Source organism: Myodes glareolus, chromosome 2, assembly GCF_982192425.1.
Source record: "Myodes glareolus chromosome 2, mMyoGla1.1, whole genome shotgun sequence".
NCBI lineage: Eukaryota > Metazoa > Chordata > Mammalia > Rodentia > Cricetidae > Myodes > Myodes glareolus.
In genome coordinates this window covers 65,380,946-65,398,055 of record NC_142027.1, presented here as the reverse complement: position 1 = coordinate 65,398,055, position 17,110 = coordinate 65,380,946, and the positions used below count along the sequence as shown (strand labels likewise).

The window sequence follows — 17,110 nt, the reverse complement described above, 5'->3', positions numbered from 1 at the left end:
GAACCAGTCCATTGTGGAACCACTCCTGGGCTGGTAGTCCTGGGTTCTATTAGAAAGCAGGTTGAGCAAGCCATGATTAGCAAGTCAGTAAGCAGTACTCCTCCATGATCTTTGCATCAGCTCCTGTCTCCAGGTTCCTGCCCTGCTTGAGTTCCTGCCTTGGCTTCCCTCAATGTAAGCCAAACAAGCCTTTTCCTTCCCAAGTTGCTTTGATCATGGTGTTTCATCATAGCAATAGAAACTCTAACTAAGACAACCATCAACTCTCTTGGTTATATTCTGTCTTTATTTCTACAAAAATTACACACATGACATAATCTGAATTACAAGTACCAGGCTTTCCAATCATGACCTCTCTTTCCCACACATTCCCTCTCATACACTAACATCTGTGACAAGAAAATTTTGTTTTGTTTTGTTTTTCAAGGCAGCTTCTCTGTGTAACAGCTCTGGCTGTCCTGGAACTCAGTTTGTAGACCAATCTGTCAAAAATATTTATCTTATAAAAAGCAATTGGTAGATCTACTACTTTTTCTTTTTCTCTTTTTGCTTTTTTTCTTGACTTAGCTTATATTCCATGGTCCCTTTTTTGTTTGCTTTTGTTTTTCGAGACAGAATTTCCCTGTGTAACAGCACTGGCTGTCCTAAAACTAACTTTGTAGACTAGGCTGACCTTGAATTCTGTCTGCCTCTGCCTCATAAGTGCTGGGATTAAAGGCTGTGTGCCACCATCGCCCAGCCCATGATCCCTTTTTATGTCACTCTAAACATAACTCTTCATTCTTGGCATAAACATTTTTTTGGTCCTATTCACCTAGCGAAGCACCCCCATGTACACACATAAGCACATGTGTGTACACATATCCTTCTGCTCTTGCTTGAGCATGTCTGATAGGGTGAAGGAAAGCAAACAACTACTCTGACTCATCTCACTTCAGATTAATAAACAATCGTTTAAAATGGAGCTTCAATGTTGAAACAATCCATCAACTTCTAATCAATGTGTTCTGCAGTTCCTTAGAAAGTGTTTCATTAAGTGTGAGGGCTTGAGTAAAACTGGCCCCCAGAGGTCAAGAGGGAGTGGCATGATTAGGAGGTATGGTCTTGTGAAAGTAGGTGTGGCCTTGCTGGAGGAATATATTACAAGGGGTGGTCTTTGAGGTCTCAGAAGCTCAAACCTAACAGCTCACTGTCTTCTTTCCTCCTGCCTGCCAATCCAGATGTAGAAGTCTCAGCTCCTTCACCAGCACTATGTCTGCCTGCATGCTACCATGGTTCCCATGATGATAATGGACTAAACCTCTGAAACTGCAAGCCAGCCCCAATTAAATATTTTCCTTTATAAGTACCATGATCATAGTGTCTCTTCACATCAATAGAAATCCTAACTAAGACAATAAGCTATTATCTCTCCAATAACTGTTCCCTTATCCTCATTGATCAGGTGATAATTTTCTGCTACATAAGAACAAAATAACCCCCATGAGCTACCACCACCTATCCCCTACATTTACTTGATATATATATATATATATATATATATATATATATATATATATATACATACAGAGAGAGAGATAGATATAGATATATCCTGCCTAATACTACCAGTAAAGATTAGTAATCAATGTTCCTAAGGCCAACTAGTCTACCTGTGTTGTGAAGAATACATCCCATCATGTTTATACGACAGCATGGCTACATCAATTTCCTTCCAGCATCTACTTCCCCCTTCCTCATGTACCCATAACACCACTGTATTACTGAAATATGCTTTAAGTTCTTAATTTAAGAAAAGAAAATTCTTAGTGCTACATTCCCTCTGGCTCTTGTTCAAACTCTCTTTTGCCCTTTGCGTTATGACTTTTTGAAAGACATGTCCCACACTCACTGTCTCCAATTCTTCCTTACCATTATTCCTACCTCACCCTACTACTCCAACGAGGCCATTCTTTCAAATGACACGGAAGGTCTTCATGTTGATAAATCCAAGGCTCTATTCTGTCCTCACTTGTAGGTTCATTCTTCCTCCCCTAACCTCATAATGATGAAATATCTCAGGTTCAATCCAACTGAACTTCAACCCCCACCTCTCTCCACAGGTATCTAACCTAACTCCGAGACTTTAAATTCCGTTACAACTAACAGTTCCTACATGTATCATGAAGGCTCTTCACTGAACTCTATATATTCAACTGATAGTGCAATCTATCTTCACGAATATCTAACGGGCATTTCTAATCCCCAATCTTCATGCCATTTACCTTAAACTACTCCTTTCATAATTTCTCTCTCTCTCTCTCTCTCTCTCTCTCTCTCTCTCTCTGTGTGTGTGTGTGTGTGTGTGTGTGTGTGTGTGTGTGTGCGTGCGTAAAGGTCTCACTATAAGAGCCCTGGATGACCTGGAATTCACTATGTAGATCACGCTAGCCCCAAACTCACAGAAATCAGTCTGCCTCAGCCTGCCAAGTGTAGGGAATAAAGGTGTGTGCCACTCACTACTCCTCGCCTCTCTTCCATAATCATGAATATCCCAGTGATCCCTGTTACTAGAATGTTAAGAAAGGTATTAGCCTTCTCTTCTTCTTCCTATGCTATACCCAACCCATCAATACTGGTAAGTCTACTTTCAACATGCCCAGTCTAATCTCTTCTCAAGTCCTCCACTGCTAGCACCCGGGCTGGAAGCCAGCTCTGGCTTGGGCTCCCACCTGACCTTTCCTCCTAGCCTAAGAGGTCTTGCTGCTTCTGCAAAGTCTTTAACTTTCTGTTTAAAGCCTCATGGCCAAGTTCACACCTAAGAGCCAATGTCTTTCCAGTGGCTGAGGAGGCCCAGCCTGGGCCAGACTCTTTTACTCTCTGATCTCATCTCTGCCTACAGTCTCTCTCCTGGGCTCCTCTAGCCCCAAAGGCCTTACAGCTTCTCCTAGGATGTGACAAGTCAGCATCTTTGCAACTGCCATGTTCTGTCTTCGGACATCTTGTCCAGCACTGACAGGCCAGGCTTCTCTCGTCCTTCAGGCATCTATACAAATACAGCTCCTCGAGAGGCCAGTAAGACAGTTGACACAAACTAGAAGACACTGGATGACACCATATTGCATGTCCTTCCTCCTTTACTGTTTTTTTTTTTTCTCCAAAGCTTTGCCTCTTTGCTTCTTGGTCCTCTCACTAGGTAAGACTCTGGGAGCCCCTAGACCCAGCTCACTTAGCATATTGCTATTTCTACAATCACCCTTTTGACTTGCTATCCAGGGTGCAGCAGCTTGGCACCCCTATTATCTCACTAACAATTCTCTTTTCTTGCTGGTGAGTGGAAAGGGGTGGAAAGGTACAACATTTGTTCCAGGAAGATAAGGGGGCTTCTGTGCCAAGCAACAGAGCTGCAAACCAGTGAGCAAGCCACTGAAAGGCAGAACTTGCTGTGTGTGGGTGCAGTTGGGACACCAACATTATGAAAGTATAGTAACTGCTCCTACTGAAAAGGAGAACTAGTGTGAAAGAGAGAATTTGGAGGGATGGTTATCTGTGTGTACAGTGTATGCTGGGGGTCCACACTCTGGGACTCACTCTCCAGACCAAGGGAGAGATCTTAAATTCATTTTTGTATTGCCTCAACCAATGAAAAGTATCAAATTAAATTTACTGTACAGTTATTGGAACTATGAAATAATCCCCAAAGCACCTTATTTTCTGAAGGGAATAGTAATTTCTAATGTAGACAGCCATGGATAACAGACATACTCATAGTATGTTAGAGTAAAAACTAACATTCTGTAACACAAAAACAAGATTAACTGAACTCAGAAAATAATATTAAAATACTATTATTATTTTATTATAATTATAATTATAATTATTAATATTATTATTAATATTAAAATACTATTGAAACAAAAAGTTAAAAGAAACTACAAAACAGCATTTTGTTTGGTTAAGTAAAAAATTATTAATTTGGACTGCCTTGGACTGAGTTCCTACACTAAAAACCAACACACCAGACCAAACTAAAACAGAGTTGTCATAGTTAAAACACCTTGACCAAAAACAACTTAGAGAGGAAAGGATTTATTTCAGTTTATAACTCTCAAGTCAAATGCCATCACTCCATCACTGAGGGAAAGGCGGGAACTCAAACAGGACAGGAACTTGGAGAGAGAAACTATAGCAGAGGCCATTGGAGGAATGCTATTCTGGCTTGCTTCTCATGGCTTGCTGTCTGCTTTCTTATAGCACTCAGGACCACTAGCCCAAAGCAGCACAGCCCATAGTGAACTGGGACCTCCCACATCAACCATCAAAGAAGAAAATGCATCACAGGGGCTGGAGAAATGGCTCAGCAGTTAAAAACATACATTGTTCTTGCAGAGGACCCAAGTTTGATTGCTAGCACCCACATCAGACAGTTCACAAGTACCTGTAACTCCTAAGGTATGTGTACACACACACAGAGAGAGAAAGAGAGAGAGAGAGAGAGAGAGAGAGAGAAAGAGAGAGAGAGAGAGAGAGAGAGAGAGGTACCACAGACTTGTGTGCAGACCAATCCTCTGGAGACATTTTCTCTAGAAGGATTCGCTTTCCAGATGACCCTGGGCTGTATTAAACTAGCATAAAACTAGCCAGCCTAAGAATCATTCATGCTAAAAACTAAATTAAAACTTTAAGGAAGTGGATAAATCACCAAACAGAACAGTCTTTCCTGAACAGGAGATTTCTAGGAAGTTAGCATCTTAAGGATTTCTCTTCTGCTTTAACATAAACGTGGCCCGGAGCAATCTGGTGTCAACAACCAGGTTTCCTCCCTTCTGTGTTCTTGTTTGCACTCATGAGACCCAGTGTTTGCAGTGGCTGTGCACATCCTACCGTGTAGAATGGAGGGGGTCTCACTCAGTGACCACAAGTCAAAAATTAGTGTTTTCTTTAGTTGTGTGTGTGTGTGTGTGTGTGTGTGTGTGTGTGTGTGGTATTTGGTGTTTGCAGGTGCACGCGGTGGCAGACAAGTGCATTGGGTACCTTCCTCTATCACTTTCCACTTTGCTCTGTGTGTGTGTGTGTGTGTGTGTGTGTGTGTGTGATGTGCACACCGTTGTTTGCAGGTGCAGCGGTGGCAGACAATGAATTGGGTGCCTTCCTCTATCACTTTCCACCTTATTGCCGAAGACAGTCTTTCGCTGAATCTGAAGCTCACAGGAGCTTGGAGACCTCCTGTCTTGGCGGCCATGCTCAGATTTTTACATGGGTGCTTGGGGATTTGATCTCAGGTCCACTTACTTTCACAGCAAGTACTCCTACCCACTGAACCATCTCCTCAATTCCTTATTTGTTGCTTTCTGATGACTCTTAACATGACCAACTTTTAAAGGAATGACTAAGGAATTTCCAGACCGGAAGAAACTAGACTGAATCTTAATATGAAAAATGAAAAACAATAGTGAAAACATTAATGAGTCCAAATAAAAGCTATAATTCAGCTTAAAGACAAATGGAAAGCTCCCAAACAAAGGCCAACCCATCTCAGTGAGTGTATTGTGGGAATCGTTCTGGAATAAGCACCCCACCACCAACGAGGATGAAGAGAGATGTCACCAGTGGACAAAAGCCAGGACAGCTCCTGAAACCCAGGTCCAGTTTGTATTCTCATTTTGTACTAAAACAAAACAAAACAACAACAACAACAAAAAAAAAACAAAGGTGGAGTGGGCAAGCAAGTTAGACTTTTGTTTATTTGATTGTTTTTCAGAGCAAGGTTTCTCTGTACAGCTCTGGCTGTCTTGGAACTCACACTGTAGACCAGGCTGGCCTTGAATTCAGAGATCCACCTGCCCCTGCCTCCCAAGTGATGGAATTAAAGGCACACCACCCAGCACACGATAGATTATTACATAAGTGATCAGGGAAGTCAGCAGGTTGTTATGGGAACAACCCATTGTTTCAGCTACTTCTCTAGGTCATTCGGTTGCACATAGCAAGTGAAGTCGTGTTGGGCAAATAGACAAGATCAGCAGTGCTTTAAGTAAGTCACTGAATAAATCAGTATTTAATAATTGGTCATTTCTACCTTATTCTATTTCAAGTGCTTTTTGAAATTCTCTGCCCACTTGCCTGCTCTTCCTAGAAGTCCTAAGCCAGTTAAGTCCCTTCCGCTCCGCCATGACACACCTCTTATTGCTAGCAGATTCTTCCCCTCCCAGTGACGTCGTAGCTCTTCCTTTTAGAATTACACACATTCAGTCTCCCACCCGTTGACTTGATCTTCACAGAGTCTTTATTCTGTCTCAGTGGCTTTGGAACTTCATCCTAAATTTCATGATTTTTTTTACACCCATTATCATTCTTGTCACACGATTCTTAGTCATTCCAGTTTGCCAAATGATTTTCTTAAAAAAAAAACAAAACCAACTCAATGCACAGGACTAAATGCTAGCGTGGAACACATCAAAGTACTTTTCCTTTTCTCTTGGACTCTTCTGTGCTTAGACCTGCCCCCCCCCCCCCCCCCCCGCCTTTGACAGCTGTAACACATATTGATCATGAACGTATTCAGGCATCGATTTTGCTGTCTCCTCCGTGTGGACTCCTGTGAGGGAATCATCAGAATTGAAGCAAGCACAGCAAGATGTTCTTCTTCCACTGACAATAGTTTGAGTGCTATGTCACCCCAGACAAGCACAGCCCCACACCAATCCATGTTCCACTTTTACTTTGCCCAGAACGTTTGTGTCCACTCAGATTCCTCTGTTAAAACCCTACTCCCAATAATGTGATTGGACTAAGCGGTGGGGCTTTGAGGACCTAACAGGTTGTGAGGGCAGGGTCTGTACAAACAGGATTAATTCCCTTATCAAAGAGACCCCAGAGAGACCCCTGGCCATTTCCCCTGAGAGATTACAAAGAAAAGAGCATTGTATGGATGATCCTCAACAGACAAGCAATCTGCCTAGCTCTTAGTCTTGGACTTCCCAGTTTCCATAAGGTTATAAATATATTTTTGTTGTTGTTGTTTTGTAAGTTTATGGCCATTTGTTAACAGAGCTGTAGGTTAAGACAATGATATTTGAAAACTAACCCAAGAATTTATTGCATCAAAATTCATAAAAGGTTGAACAGAAACCTACAAAAGCAGTTTCTGACCATTACCCGACTACATACCTAAGAAGTCTCAATCTTGCACAACAGCCTCCTGGGGGTTTACTTATACTCAGGAGGGATAATTCAACATCTTGATTCTTCCCTCACTGCCCTTCTCCCCACCTCACAAAATCACACTACAGGCAAAGTGAGACGCCTGGAGTTCCGAGCTGAAAGGGAGCCTTCCTGCATCTGTGACCTTTATCTGAGAGTAATAAATTGCAACCGAAAAGTCACCTGGGCAAACGCGCTCATTTTAACCTGGGGAGCTCCCTTCCAGAAATCCAAGCGTCAGACCTGAGTTTCCCAACAATGCTTCCGGAGCTGGAGTCACCACGCCAGCTCATTGCTTCCTTACACCTGGGCATCACCAGTCTCTTTTCTGATCGTTCACTCTCAGCACCCCGAACCCCTTTGAAATCAAAGCATGAGTCACTTCTGTCAGGTGTCAAAAACATTCACAGCAAGTGCACTGAGTCGCTCTGAGGGCCACATTATGCAAATACTTCAACATCTGGTGATTGTCTAAAGGGCGTAACAAAAACCATCAATACTTGGAAAGCATCCTCCCTATTTGTCGCTTTGGGGACAGAGGGTTCCCGAGTTAGGGATGCGATGCCAACGACACTGGGTCACCTCACACAACCTCTAGACCAAGCCGGGAGGCACAGGCAGGCCGGGATCTTGGCAGGCGCCGGTTCCCGGAGAGGGGACACGCCCGCAGGCGTCCCGCACCCCTTACCTCTCTTGTCCAGCAGCCACATGAAAGCAAAGCAGGGTAGGAAGCCAATGGGCCCCCACAGTACCAGCAGCGCGATGTCCCAGCTGGAGAAGCCATAGGCCTGGCGCGCCGAGTTCTGGATGGGGCCCCAGGTGTTCCAGACCAGGCCCTGTGCGAACGCCAGCAGCGAGAAGAGCAGCAGCACCAGCCAGCGGCGCCCGTACACCCGCCCGGGGCCCGGGCCAGCCGCTGGCAGGACGGCCGCCGCCTCCCGGCCCCTGCGCGCAGCCCCCGGTGCAGGCCCGAGCCCCGGCCCCAGCAGCGGCTGCCTCTCCTCCTCCTCGCTGCTCCAGCCGGAGCCCATGGCTACACCGCCCGCCGACCCTGCCCCGACGCGTCCCGGTGGCCACAGACCAGCCAGCCGGGCGCTGACTGCGCGGGTGGAGCCGGAGCCCGAGCCGCTCTGGTCCTCGGCCTCTCGGCCGCGTCTGCTGCGCCTGCGCCGCCCGAGCCCGAGGGGAGGAGGCGAGGCAGGGTCCACCCTGCTCGCTGGGAGCGCAGGAACGACCTGGGGGAGAAGAGGGGGGTCGCCTGAAGCGACCCTAAGAAAGGAAAGAGTGGAGGGGAGCGGCCGACCGCGAGGCTGGAGCTGGGGAGGCTGAGCCAGTCACTCGCGGGTTGCTGGAGGAAGTGCCCAAGTTTACATCACGTGCCTAATAAACAACTCGCTGACCTCGGGTCACTTATCCCAATATTTGCTTCTATATTAGGCTTACTTTTGTTCTTATTGGGGTTCTTTCTGCAGAAATGATAGAGGGCAGGCTATTAAGGTATAGAAAGGTCTCGGTATTGTGTCATGCAGACCATTGGGTTTTGTCGTGTGTGTGTGTATGTGTGTGTGTGTGTGTGTGTGTGTGTGTCCTTAAGTATCCAACGAGATTATAAATAGCCAATTTTCATTCATACCTGAGTGTTTCTACCCATTTTCTTTGCCACGCAAAAGGGTAAACAATACGGATTATGCTAAGGTTGGGAGACAGTTATCTAGATCTACCTCGCGTTATGGTGTTAACCAGACTCAATAAACAGCAGAAGCTGGAGGGAGGGGTGTTTGTGCGTCCTTTGATCAAATACACATTTGTTGGTTCTGCTACACAAATCCACAACACTTGACAGCCGTCCATGTCCTTGAAAACTACAGTCAAACGATTTGGCAAATCTGGCTCGGGAAATGAGTCACAGGGAACGCCTTCAAGAGACACTGCCTTAGGTTCATATTTCCAGGCAGTCACGAAAACCAGCTGGGGTGGCCAACGGAGAGGAGCAGGCAAACCTGCTCCTTGTTCCCCTCGATCGCGAGTTCCAGTGAGTGAAGGAAAACCAGGGCAGAAAAGGAGGATCCGCCTAGGGAGAGAGTATCGAAGGGGAAACAAAACTAAGGGCAGGAGGAGGCACCACGGCCCAGGCCACGTGCTCGGCGGCTTTCAATCTCCGAAGAGCAAAACAAACTGGCGTGGCCACGCCCAGCGTCGTCACGTGACCCCTGGAGCGCCGGTTCCGGCGGAGGCGGAGAATCCTTCCTGTGTGGAGCTGATCCCGACAGCAGACACGTCTGACCCGGTGCTAGCTCCATCCTTGGCGCGGTATCCATGGCAACAGACTGCGAGGGGCGCGCGCCCGGCACCGAGGCTGCTGTAGCTGTGGCGGAGGAAGGTAGGTGCGGGTCAGGGACTCCCGAGAGCCTCGGCAAGCCCATTCCAAGTCCTCCCCGCTGTTCGTTAGGCCGAGAAGAAAATGACTTGTTTAGTGAATGTGACTTCTTCTGCCATTCGGTTGTCTGATCGTATATGGGCTTGGTGTTTCTTTGGGGAGGGATGCGGGGGCAAGGATCGCTGTGGAGGTCACAGGACAACTTGTGGGAATAAGAAGTTGATCTGAGTACTCGAGGCTAGGTTGGTGTCTGGGGACGCTTTGAGGTGATTCTCCTGTCTCTGCCTCCTCATCTCCAGGATAAAATGTTGGAATTACAGATGTGTGTGCAACCATAACTTCTTATATAGGGATCTGTGGGGTTCGCCGGACTTGTGCACCGGTGTTGTTACTTGCCAGCCCATCTCTACTGCCCCAAATCAGTCTTTTGTTTGTTTGTTTATGCATTGTTTGTTTATGCATTTAACATAACCACTAGTTTATCTTCCTGATATCTTTACTGTATCCTATTTTATGCTTCTCCTTTCTGGACACCATTCATCAGCAAAAGTGACACTTCCTTACCGAAAATTCTTTAATAATTTGTATTGTACTTGGAACCTAGAATAAAATCTAACTCCAAACCTACAAAAAATTAATAAAATAAAATCTTTGATTAGAGGTCTCTTGATGTCTCTAAGCATCATCTCTTCTGGTTTTTCGTTCTTTGATTAAATTAAATTTTTAAATTAGCCACAAAATGTAACAGGCTTTCTTATGGCATTTTTGTACATACTTGACTTTAGTTGATTCCCCCTTCCATCATACTTATTTGACCCATCTCCCGGCTTCTTCTCCATCGTAGTTTGCCTCCATGCATTCCCTGTATCCCCCTGTCTTCTCACATTGTACCTGTTCTACTGGCCTCCACACTTCCCTCCCTGGATCCCCCCACCACCGTTATGTACCCCTTCTAGTTCTCTGGCTTCTATTTACACTTATTATTAGACGTTAAGATCGGCATCTAGTATCAAGTCTCATCCATTTTCACAATTGTTTTTATGTCTGAATAGAATCATGTACACACACACACACACACACACACACACACACACACACACACACCAGTACATGGGCATCTAGCCTGATTCCAGTTCTTTGCTGTTGTGAATAGAGCAGCATTGAACATGATGTACAACCAACCCTGTAGTAGGTTAGAGTCCTTTGTGACCAGGAGTGGTCCAGAAGGATCATCTGGTAGTTCTGTGTTGGTATTTTGAGAAGCCTCCATGCAGATTTTCAAGTGACTGTCCCAGTGGACACCCTTACCAGCAGTGAATGAGGGTTCCTTTTCCCCACTGTCTCAGCAATGTTTGTTGTCCTTGGTTTTCTTGAAACTAGCCATTCTGACTGGGGTGAGATGGAATCTCAGAGTGATTATAGTTTGCATTCCTCTGATGGCTAAGGTTATTGAATGCCTTATACAATATTAATGGGCCATTTTGTTTTCTTTTTGAGAATTGTCTGTTTTTCAATTCATTGGCCAATTTTTGTGCTGATGGTGGTGGTGGTGATGGTAGTGTGTGTGTGTGTGTGTGTGTGTGTGTGTGTGTACTTTTGCAGGTTGTCTCTAGTCTAGATACTAACTTCTGGTCTAAAGTATAGCCAGAAAATATTTTCACCTTTTCGGTAGGTTGCCTGTTCACTCTGCTATAGCAAACTTTCTCGTTGGAACTGCCACCCCACAAATGACACAGAGACATATTAATTATGAAATTCTTGTCCCACTAACTCTTCTAACTTAAGTTAATCGGCTTTTATTACTCGACTTTTTCCCACATGGCTTGGTTATCTCTACTCTGTATCATATGTCTGACCTCTTCAGTGTTTCCCTAGCATTTCATTGGAGTAATCTTTGAGCCTAGATTCCCCTTCCTCTTCCTCTGGAAATTCTAGCTATTGGCAATTCAATTCTTTATTACATCAAATATAGCAATACATCTTCACAGGGTATAAAAATATACCACAACATTCCTCCCTTTTTGTCTAAGTAAAAAGGAAAGTTTTTAATTCTGACATAGTAAAACTATATACAATCGACATATATACAGTACATTCTAACAAAATTAATCTCAAATTTGTATCAAAATTTGTATACAATATACAAACGTCTAATCCAATGTAAAACATTTAAAACTAGTAGTTGTTTTTTTAAGTAGATTCAATAATCTAACTTTTTTTATCTTACATCTTTATCCTCCCTTTTTTATATTCAGAGTAGATTCAATAATCGACCCTTTTATCCTTATCCATCTCCAAACCTCGTCCTTCAGCTTTTCCATCACCTTTATGAACTAGTCAGTGTCCTTTTGATAAAGTCTTTCTCTCTTCTAGCCAGAGCTAGGCTCCACTGTTCAGAAACCTGGAAATCTAACTGGTGCATTACAACTTCCATGCAGAAACTTGCCCTTGGAGGGGAGGAGGAGGCAAAAACATGAGGCCTCAGATATCCAACAGACTTTTTTGTGAAGCAGGATATTCTGAAGGACTCTCCCTCCTCGTCTTGACAATGTTTGGCAGTCATTTTGTGTGTCAGCAGTCGAGGAAGAGCACCTTCTTGCCTAGTGCCTTACTTTTGCCACAAAGAAGGTGAACTCTGTGTGGAACGTTTCTTTGATACCCATTATCTTCTCTGAAACAGATAGGTGCTGCCAGGAGCAGACATGTCTCATTGCATTAAAAAAGAGCCTATGTTATTAGAACATTTTAAAATCTCAATTAGCAACTTTGAAATTGTTCTGAGCATAGCAACCTTGAAATTATTCTGAGCAGTTTGTAGTCCAAAGACAATCTTTAGGTGGTGTTTTTCAGCTTTGTGGTGTTACAGTACTGGAGGAAAATTTGTGGGACCTCATCCTCCTTTTGGAAACTTAAAAGGTCACTGTTAGGCATGCTCATGGTTCAAACCTGAAATCATGTACAGGAAGATAGATGAAACCTTTTTCTAGAATTAATTATCTATATGACCATTGATATCATGACAAAAAGTTATAATACATATACATATATATGTGTATGTATTAATCTTATAAAATTTATACACTAAGAAAACCTGTTAAAGAGATAATATAAGACCAAAGGATTATGAGATTAATAGCAATAAAATAGCCCTTAATTTTTTGTTTTTCTTCTGTCCCATATCAGGTGACTCTTCTGACATGAGATGGAGATTTTGGATTTCACTTTAATGCATGCTTGAGTTTAGAGAAGAAGAGAGCCACACTTCCAACTCCAAAGCCAGCTTTAGTCTTAAACTAGACTGGGTCTACAAAAATACTATTTGCATTATATGTCTGTAGAGAACAGCAGAAACAAACATTTGGGAGGATTTATGAAATTTTTTCCTGTTGGAAATATGACATACCAATAGGCCAATTTACTCTTAAGACATTTTTTTCTGGATGATTTCTTTATCTTCAGATGTCTCTTTTGTTCAGTGGTCTTCAGATTCCTTAGCTGGATACCTTTATTCTCCTGAAAAGACAGAAACAAAACCATTCCCCAGCCCTAATTTTGGGGAGTTTCTCTTTTGGCAAATTATATCTGATCAAATTAAAACCTTTTCTTAATTTTTTAATATATAATTTATTTGAATTTATTTCATGTGCATTGGTGTGAAGGTATCAAATCCCCTGGAACTGTAGCTGTAAGCTGCCATTTGCATGCTGGGGATTGAATCCATGTCTCCTAGAAGAGCAACCAGTGCTCTTAACCACTGAGTCATCTCTCTAGCCTCATAAAGTATGTTATATTTGTTTTCTCTTCAGTTATTTTTTTTATCTATTTATTATCAAGACATGGTTTCTCTGTGTAGCTTTCTAGCCTGTCCTGGATCTCCCTCTGTGGACCAGGCTGGCCTTGAACTCAGAGATCTGCCTAACTGCCTCCCAAGTGCTGAGATTAAAAGTGTGTGCCACCACCTCCCAAGGCCACATTTGTTAGTTTTATAGGTTAGTTTAGATTAAACGGCCATTCTGTTTGGTGAGCTATCACCTTTTCTAATTAAGAGGTGTCTCTTGTTCAAATCATCGAATCTTTATCAATTTTGATGGTATCCATAGCTTTTCTTCTCCTGTGGAAACAAAAGAAAAATCCTTTTCCCAACGTAACACATGTCCTGGTTTCTATTCTGAGGTCCGCACATCTTTAAAGTATATTGGCTGATTTAATTCTGTAGTTTTTTCTATTATCCAATGTCTCTCTACAGCTGTGTTCCTTTCTCATTAGCATTTAGAAAATTCAAAGTTAATAAAGCTTTATGCAATCTATTTCTGGGGGTATTTTCCATCACTTTCTGTTTGTTTAACATATTCTTTATAGTTTGATTTGATCTTTCTACAGCTGCCTTTCTTGTAGGATTGTGTGGTATATCTATAATATGCTTTATATTATTATAAGCAAAAAACTCTTTTGTTTTTCTTAGAGACATATGCTGGAGCATTGTCTGTTTTTATTTGTACAGGTATACCCATGATGGCCATAACTTCTAGCAAATGTGTGACTATGAAATCAGCCTTTTCTGAACTCAAAGCAGTTGCCCATTGAAAACCTGACTAGGTATCAATGATGTGGTGTACATATTTTAGTTTTCCAAATCATACTAAATGGAATACATCCATCTACCAGATTTCATTTCTTTGAGTACCCTTTGGGTTACTTTCTGCAGGTAGTGGTGTTTGGTTGTATAAAGAACAGGTAGGACATTTCCTTATAATTTCCTTGTTTTGTTGCCACATGATGGAAAAGCCTTTTTTTTAAGCTTTGCTATTGTCATGTTTTTAAATGAAATTCTGCAGCTTTCAGCATGTTTTCGATCAATAATTGATCATCCTTTGCCATGTTTGAGGCCAGACCATGCATAAACTCTGTCACAATGAAAAAATTAAAATAGAACAGAGCCAGTGAGATGGCTACATGGGTAAGGTGCTTGCCATGCATACCTGACAGCCCACGTTTGACCTCCAGAGCCCATGTAAAGGTGGAAAGAGAGACTTGGTACCACAGAGTTGTCCCCTGACCTCCACACGTGAGCTGTGGCATAGGCATGCCCACATGCATGCTAATAATTTTAAATTTATAATTAAAACAAGTGTTGTGCCGAGTCTAGAGGTAAGAGGAGAAGAAGCAGGACGTGGGTCCATTAGTTAAAAGATGCTGATGTGAGAAATGTTGAGGAAAGAGGGATAGTGAGGGTTACTTTATGCCCAGTTACCTGGATTGTAAAAAAATAATGATAAGAGCAGGACAGTGGTGGCACAAGCCTTTAATCCCAGCACTTGGGAGGCAAAGGCAAGTGGACCTCTGTGAGTTCAAGGCCAACTTGGGCTACAAAGGAAGTTCCAGGACAGCCAAGACTGTTATGCAAAGAAAGCCTGACTTAAAAAACAAAACAAAACAAGACAAAAAATAATGATAAGTTTTGAAGAGGTTTAATTGTGGGTATAATATGATCAGATTTAAGTTTAGAAAGATCACTCTGCTGGAGGATACGGGATGAATTAGAGGGAGAAAGATTGGAGGACAAGGTACTTCATCCCTCAGGGTGTCAGTTTCCTCTTTTATGGAATATACAATTATTGTGAAAATTAAAGATACTACTTGTAGCTAACATAGCCTATAGTGTCTGGCAGGAATTAGATATCTAAAAACAATAGCCATTTTTATTGCTAACAGCAAGTGTACTGACTGGCTTTGTGTCAATATGACACAAGCTAGGGCCATTAGAGAAGAAGGAGCCTTAGTTGAGGAAATACTTTCATGAGATCCAGCTGTAAGGCATTTTCTCAATTAGTGACCAGTGAGGGAGGGTTCAGCCCATGGTGGGTAGTGACATCCCTGGGCTGGTTGTCGTGAGTATGATAAGAAAGCAGACTGAGCAAGCCGTGGGAAAGCAAGCCAGTAAGCAGCACCCCTCCATGGCCTCTGCATCAGCTCCTGCCTCCAGGTTCCAACCTTGCTTGAGTTCCTGTTCTGACTTTCTTCAATGATTGACTATGATCTGGAAGTGTAATTCACATAAACCCTTGCGTCTCCAACTTGCTTTTTGGTCATGGTGTTCTAAGTTAACTACTTGATTATGGGATGGTCTGGGGTCTCTTCACTGAAATAGGTGGGGGCTCCTTGTTAGAAGACACCCTCACTTAAAGTTTAGTCTGTTACAGTTAGCTGTGTGAGAAGTGAGAATCTAAGAAAGGACAGTGATGTCACACATATGTCCCTCAAGGGCTTGGGAAGGAAGGGTCACTCTGCTTGGCTAACTCAGAGCCAGCTCCAGGCACCTTTAATTGACATGTCAGCCCTTCAGACCTGGCCATGTTAACCTTTAATGTTTCATTTAACCCAAGCCTTTGTTGTCACAGTATGTGAGCAACTTACAGTTTTCAGGGAGATGGTGACAGGATGCAAAAGGAAAGGAGATGTCTGTGCATCCAGAGAAAAAGCAGAGTGAAAATATAAAATGTTAAAATGATGAGGGTGGGAAGTCATGAGTTTCAGGCTTCTCAGAAAAGCAGCAAAACTCCACAGAAATGAGGATGTGGAGAAGGGTCTGGGGCACTGAGAGTAACGCTTGGAATGGTTGCTGGAAGGTCTGTGGAGGCCCAAAAACGTGAGCCTATTTCCACCTTGTCTGAAGGTCAGAGAGTTTTAGCTTGTTCAAAGTTGTTGACAAGTGCAGCTACACACCCTGATCCAGGGTGTGGTTGCTTTGTGTTTTGGACATTAAGATGACCCAGACAGGTAGATCTACTCCATCCTGACCAAAGGGCAGAGAATTCAAGCATACTTCTGCTCCTTCTTTTGAATTAAGAGGGTTGACCTAGGGAGTGTCTGCCTTCAGGACACTTGGTCTACTGTAGGTTCACTGCTCAAACAACAGAATGCTTTTCTCATGAATTAATGGCTTGATGGCTCAAAATACTGAAGCAGGTAACTGTTCTAATTGTCCTTTGTATCAGTTAAAGCATCTTTTGTCTTCTCCCTGCTGTATTGAGATATAAAAGTGTATGGAAAATTAAATGCAGGGCATTTCAGTATTCACTGGAACTCCCTCCCAATACTCTGCTGTGCTTCTGTTTTATTATTTTTACTCGAGTCTTCAAGCTCTTTGCTAACTTTTCTAATCCCCATGCCCTACCCTGGTAAGTGGCCGGTGCCAGTGAGCTGAGCGTGACACTGGAGCTGATCCTTGTTTTGAGACTGTTTCCGGTTATGCTTAATGGAGCACTGTTGAAAAGGTTTGTAAATTTGACCACTTTCAGCACTCCTGAAAGGGGAATCACATAGCAGAGTAGCTTTGTGGAGGCTTGTTTCAATTAGTGTTGTCTTTCATTTTTCTTCAGGCAAAATAACACACTCAGTAGTAGGCGTCAGGGTGGCTCCCACCTCTTAGCTGTTACGATGTACTGCTGGAAGCTTGGGTGCGAATGTCTCTCTGCAGTCTTACTATTGACTATCTTTAATTTTTAAAAAAAGGCAGAGCAAAATAACCAGTTTACTTTAGTTGTAGAAAAT

General features: G+C 43.1%; 2 protein-coding genes across 2 annotated transcripts in view; one reads left to right on the top strand and one right to left on the bottom strand.

The window, feature by feature from the left end:
- The window catches only part of Slc49a4 (solute carrier family 49 member 4), a 75,955-nt gene extending 67,433 nt beyond the window's left edge, over nt 1-8,522 (bottom strand). The window contains exon 1 of the mRNA XM_048454380.3: nt 7,871-8,522. Within this exon, the coding sequence (XP_048310337.3) occupies nt 7,871-8,213 (343 nt within the window). The 5' untranslated portion in view covers nt 8,214-8,522. The remainder of the gene's footprint in view (nt 1-7,870) is intronic.
- A 626-nt stretch (nt 8,523-9,148) lies between these two features.
- Nucleotides 9,149-17,110, top strand: part of Hspbap1 (HSPB1 associated protein 1) — a 55,077-nt gene continuing 47,115 nt past the window's right edge. Inside the window, exon 1 of the mRNA XM_048454167.3 lies at nt 9,149-9,562. Coding sequence (XP_048310124.3) covers nt 9,499-9,562 — 64 coding nt within the window. The 5' untranslated portion in view covers nt 9,149-9,498. The remainder of the gene's footprint in view (nt 9,563-17,110) is intronic.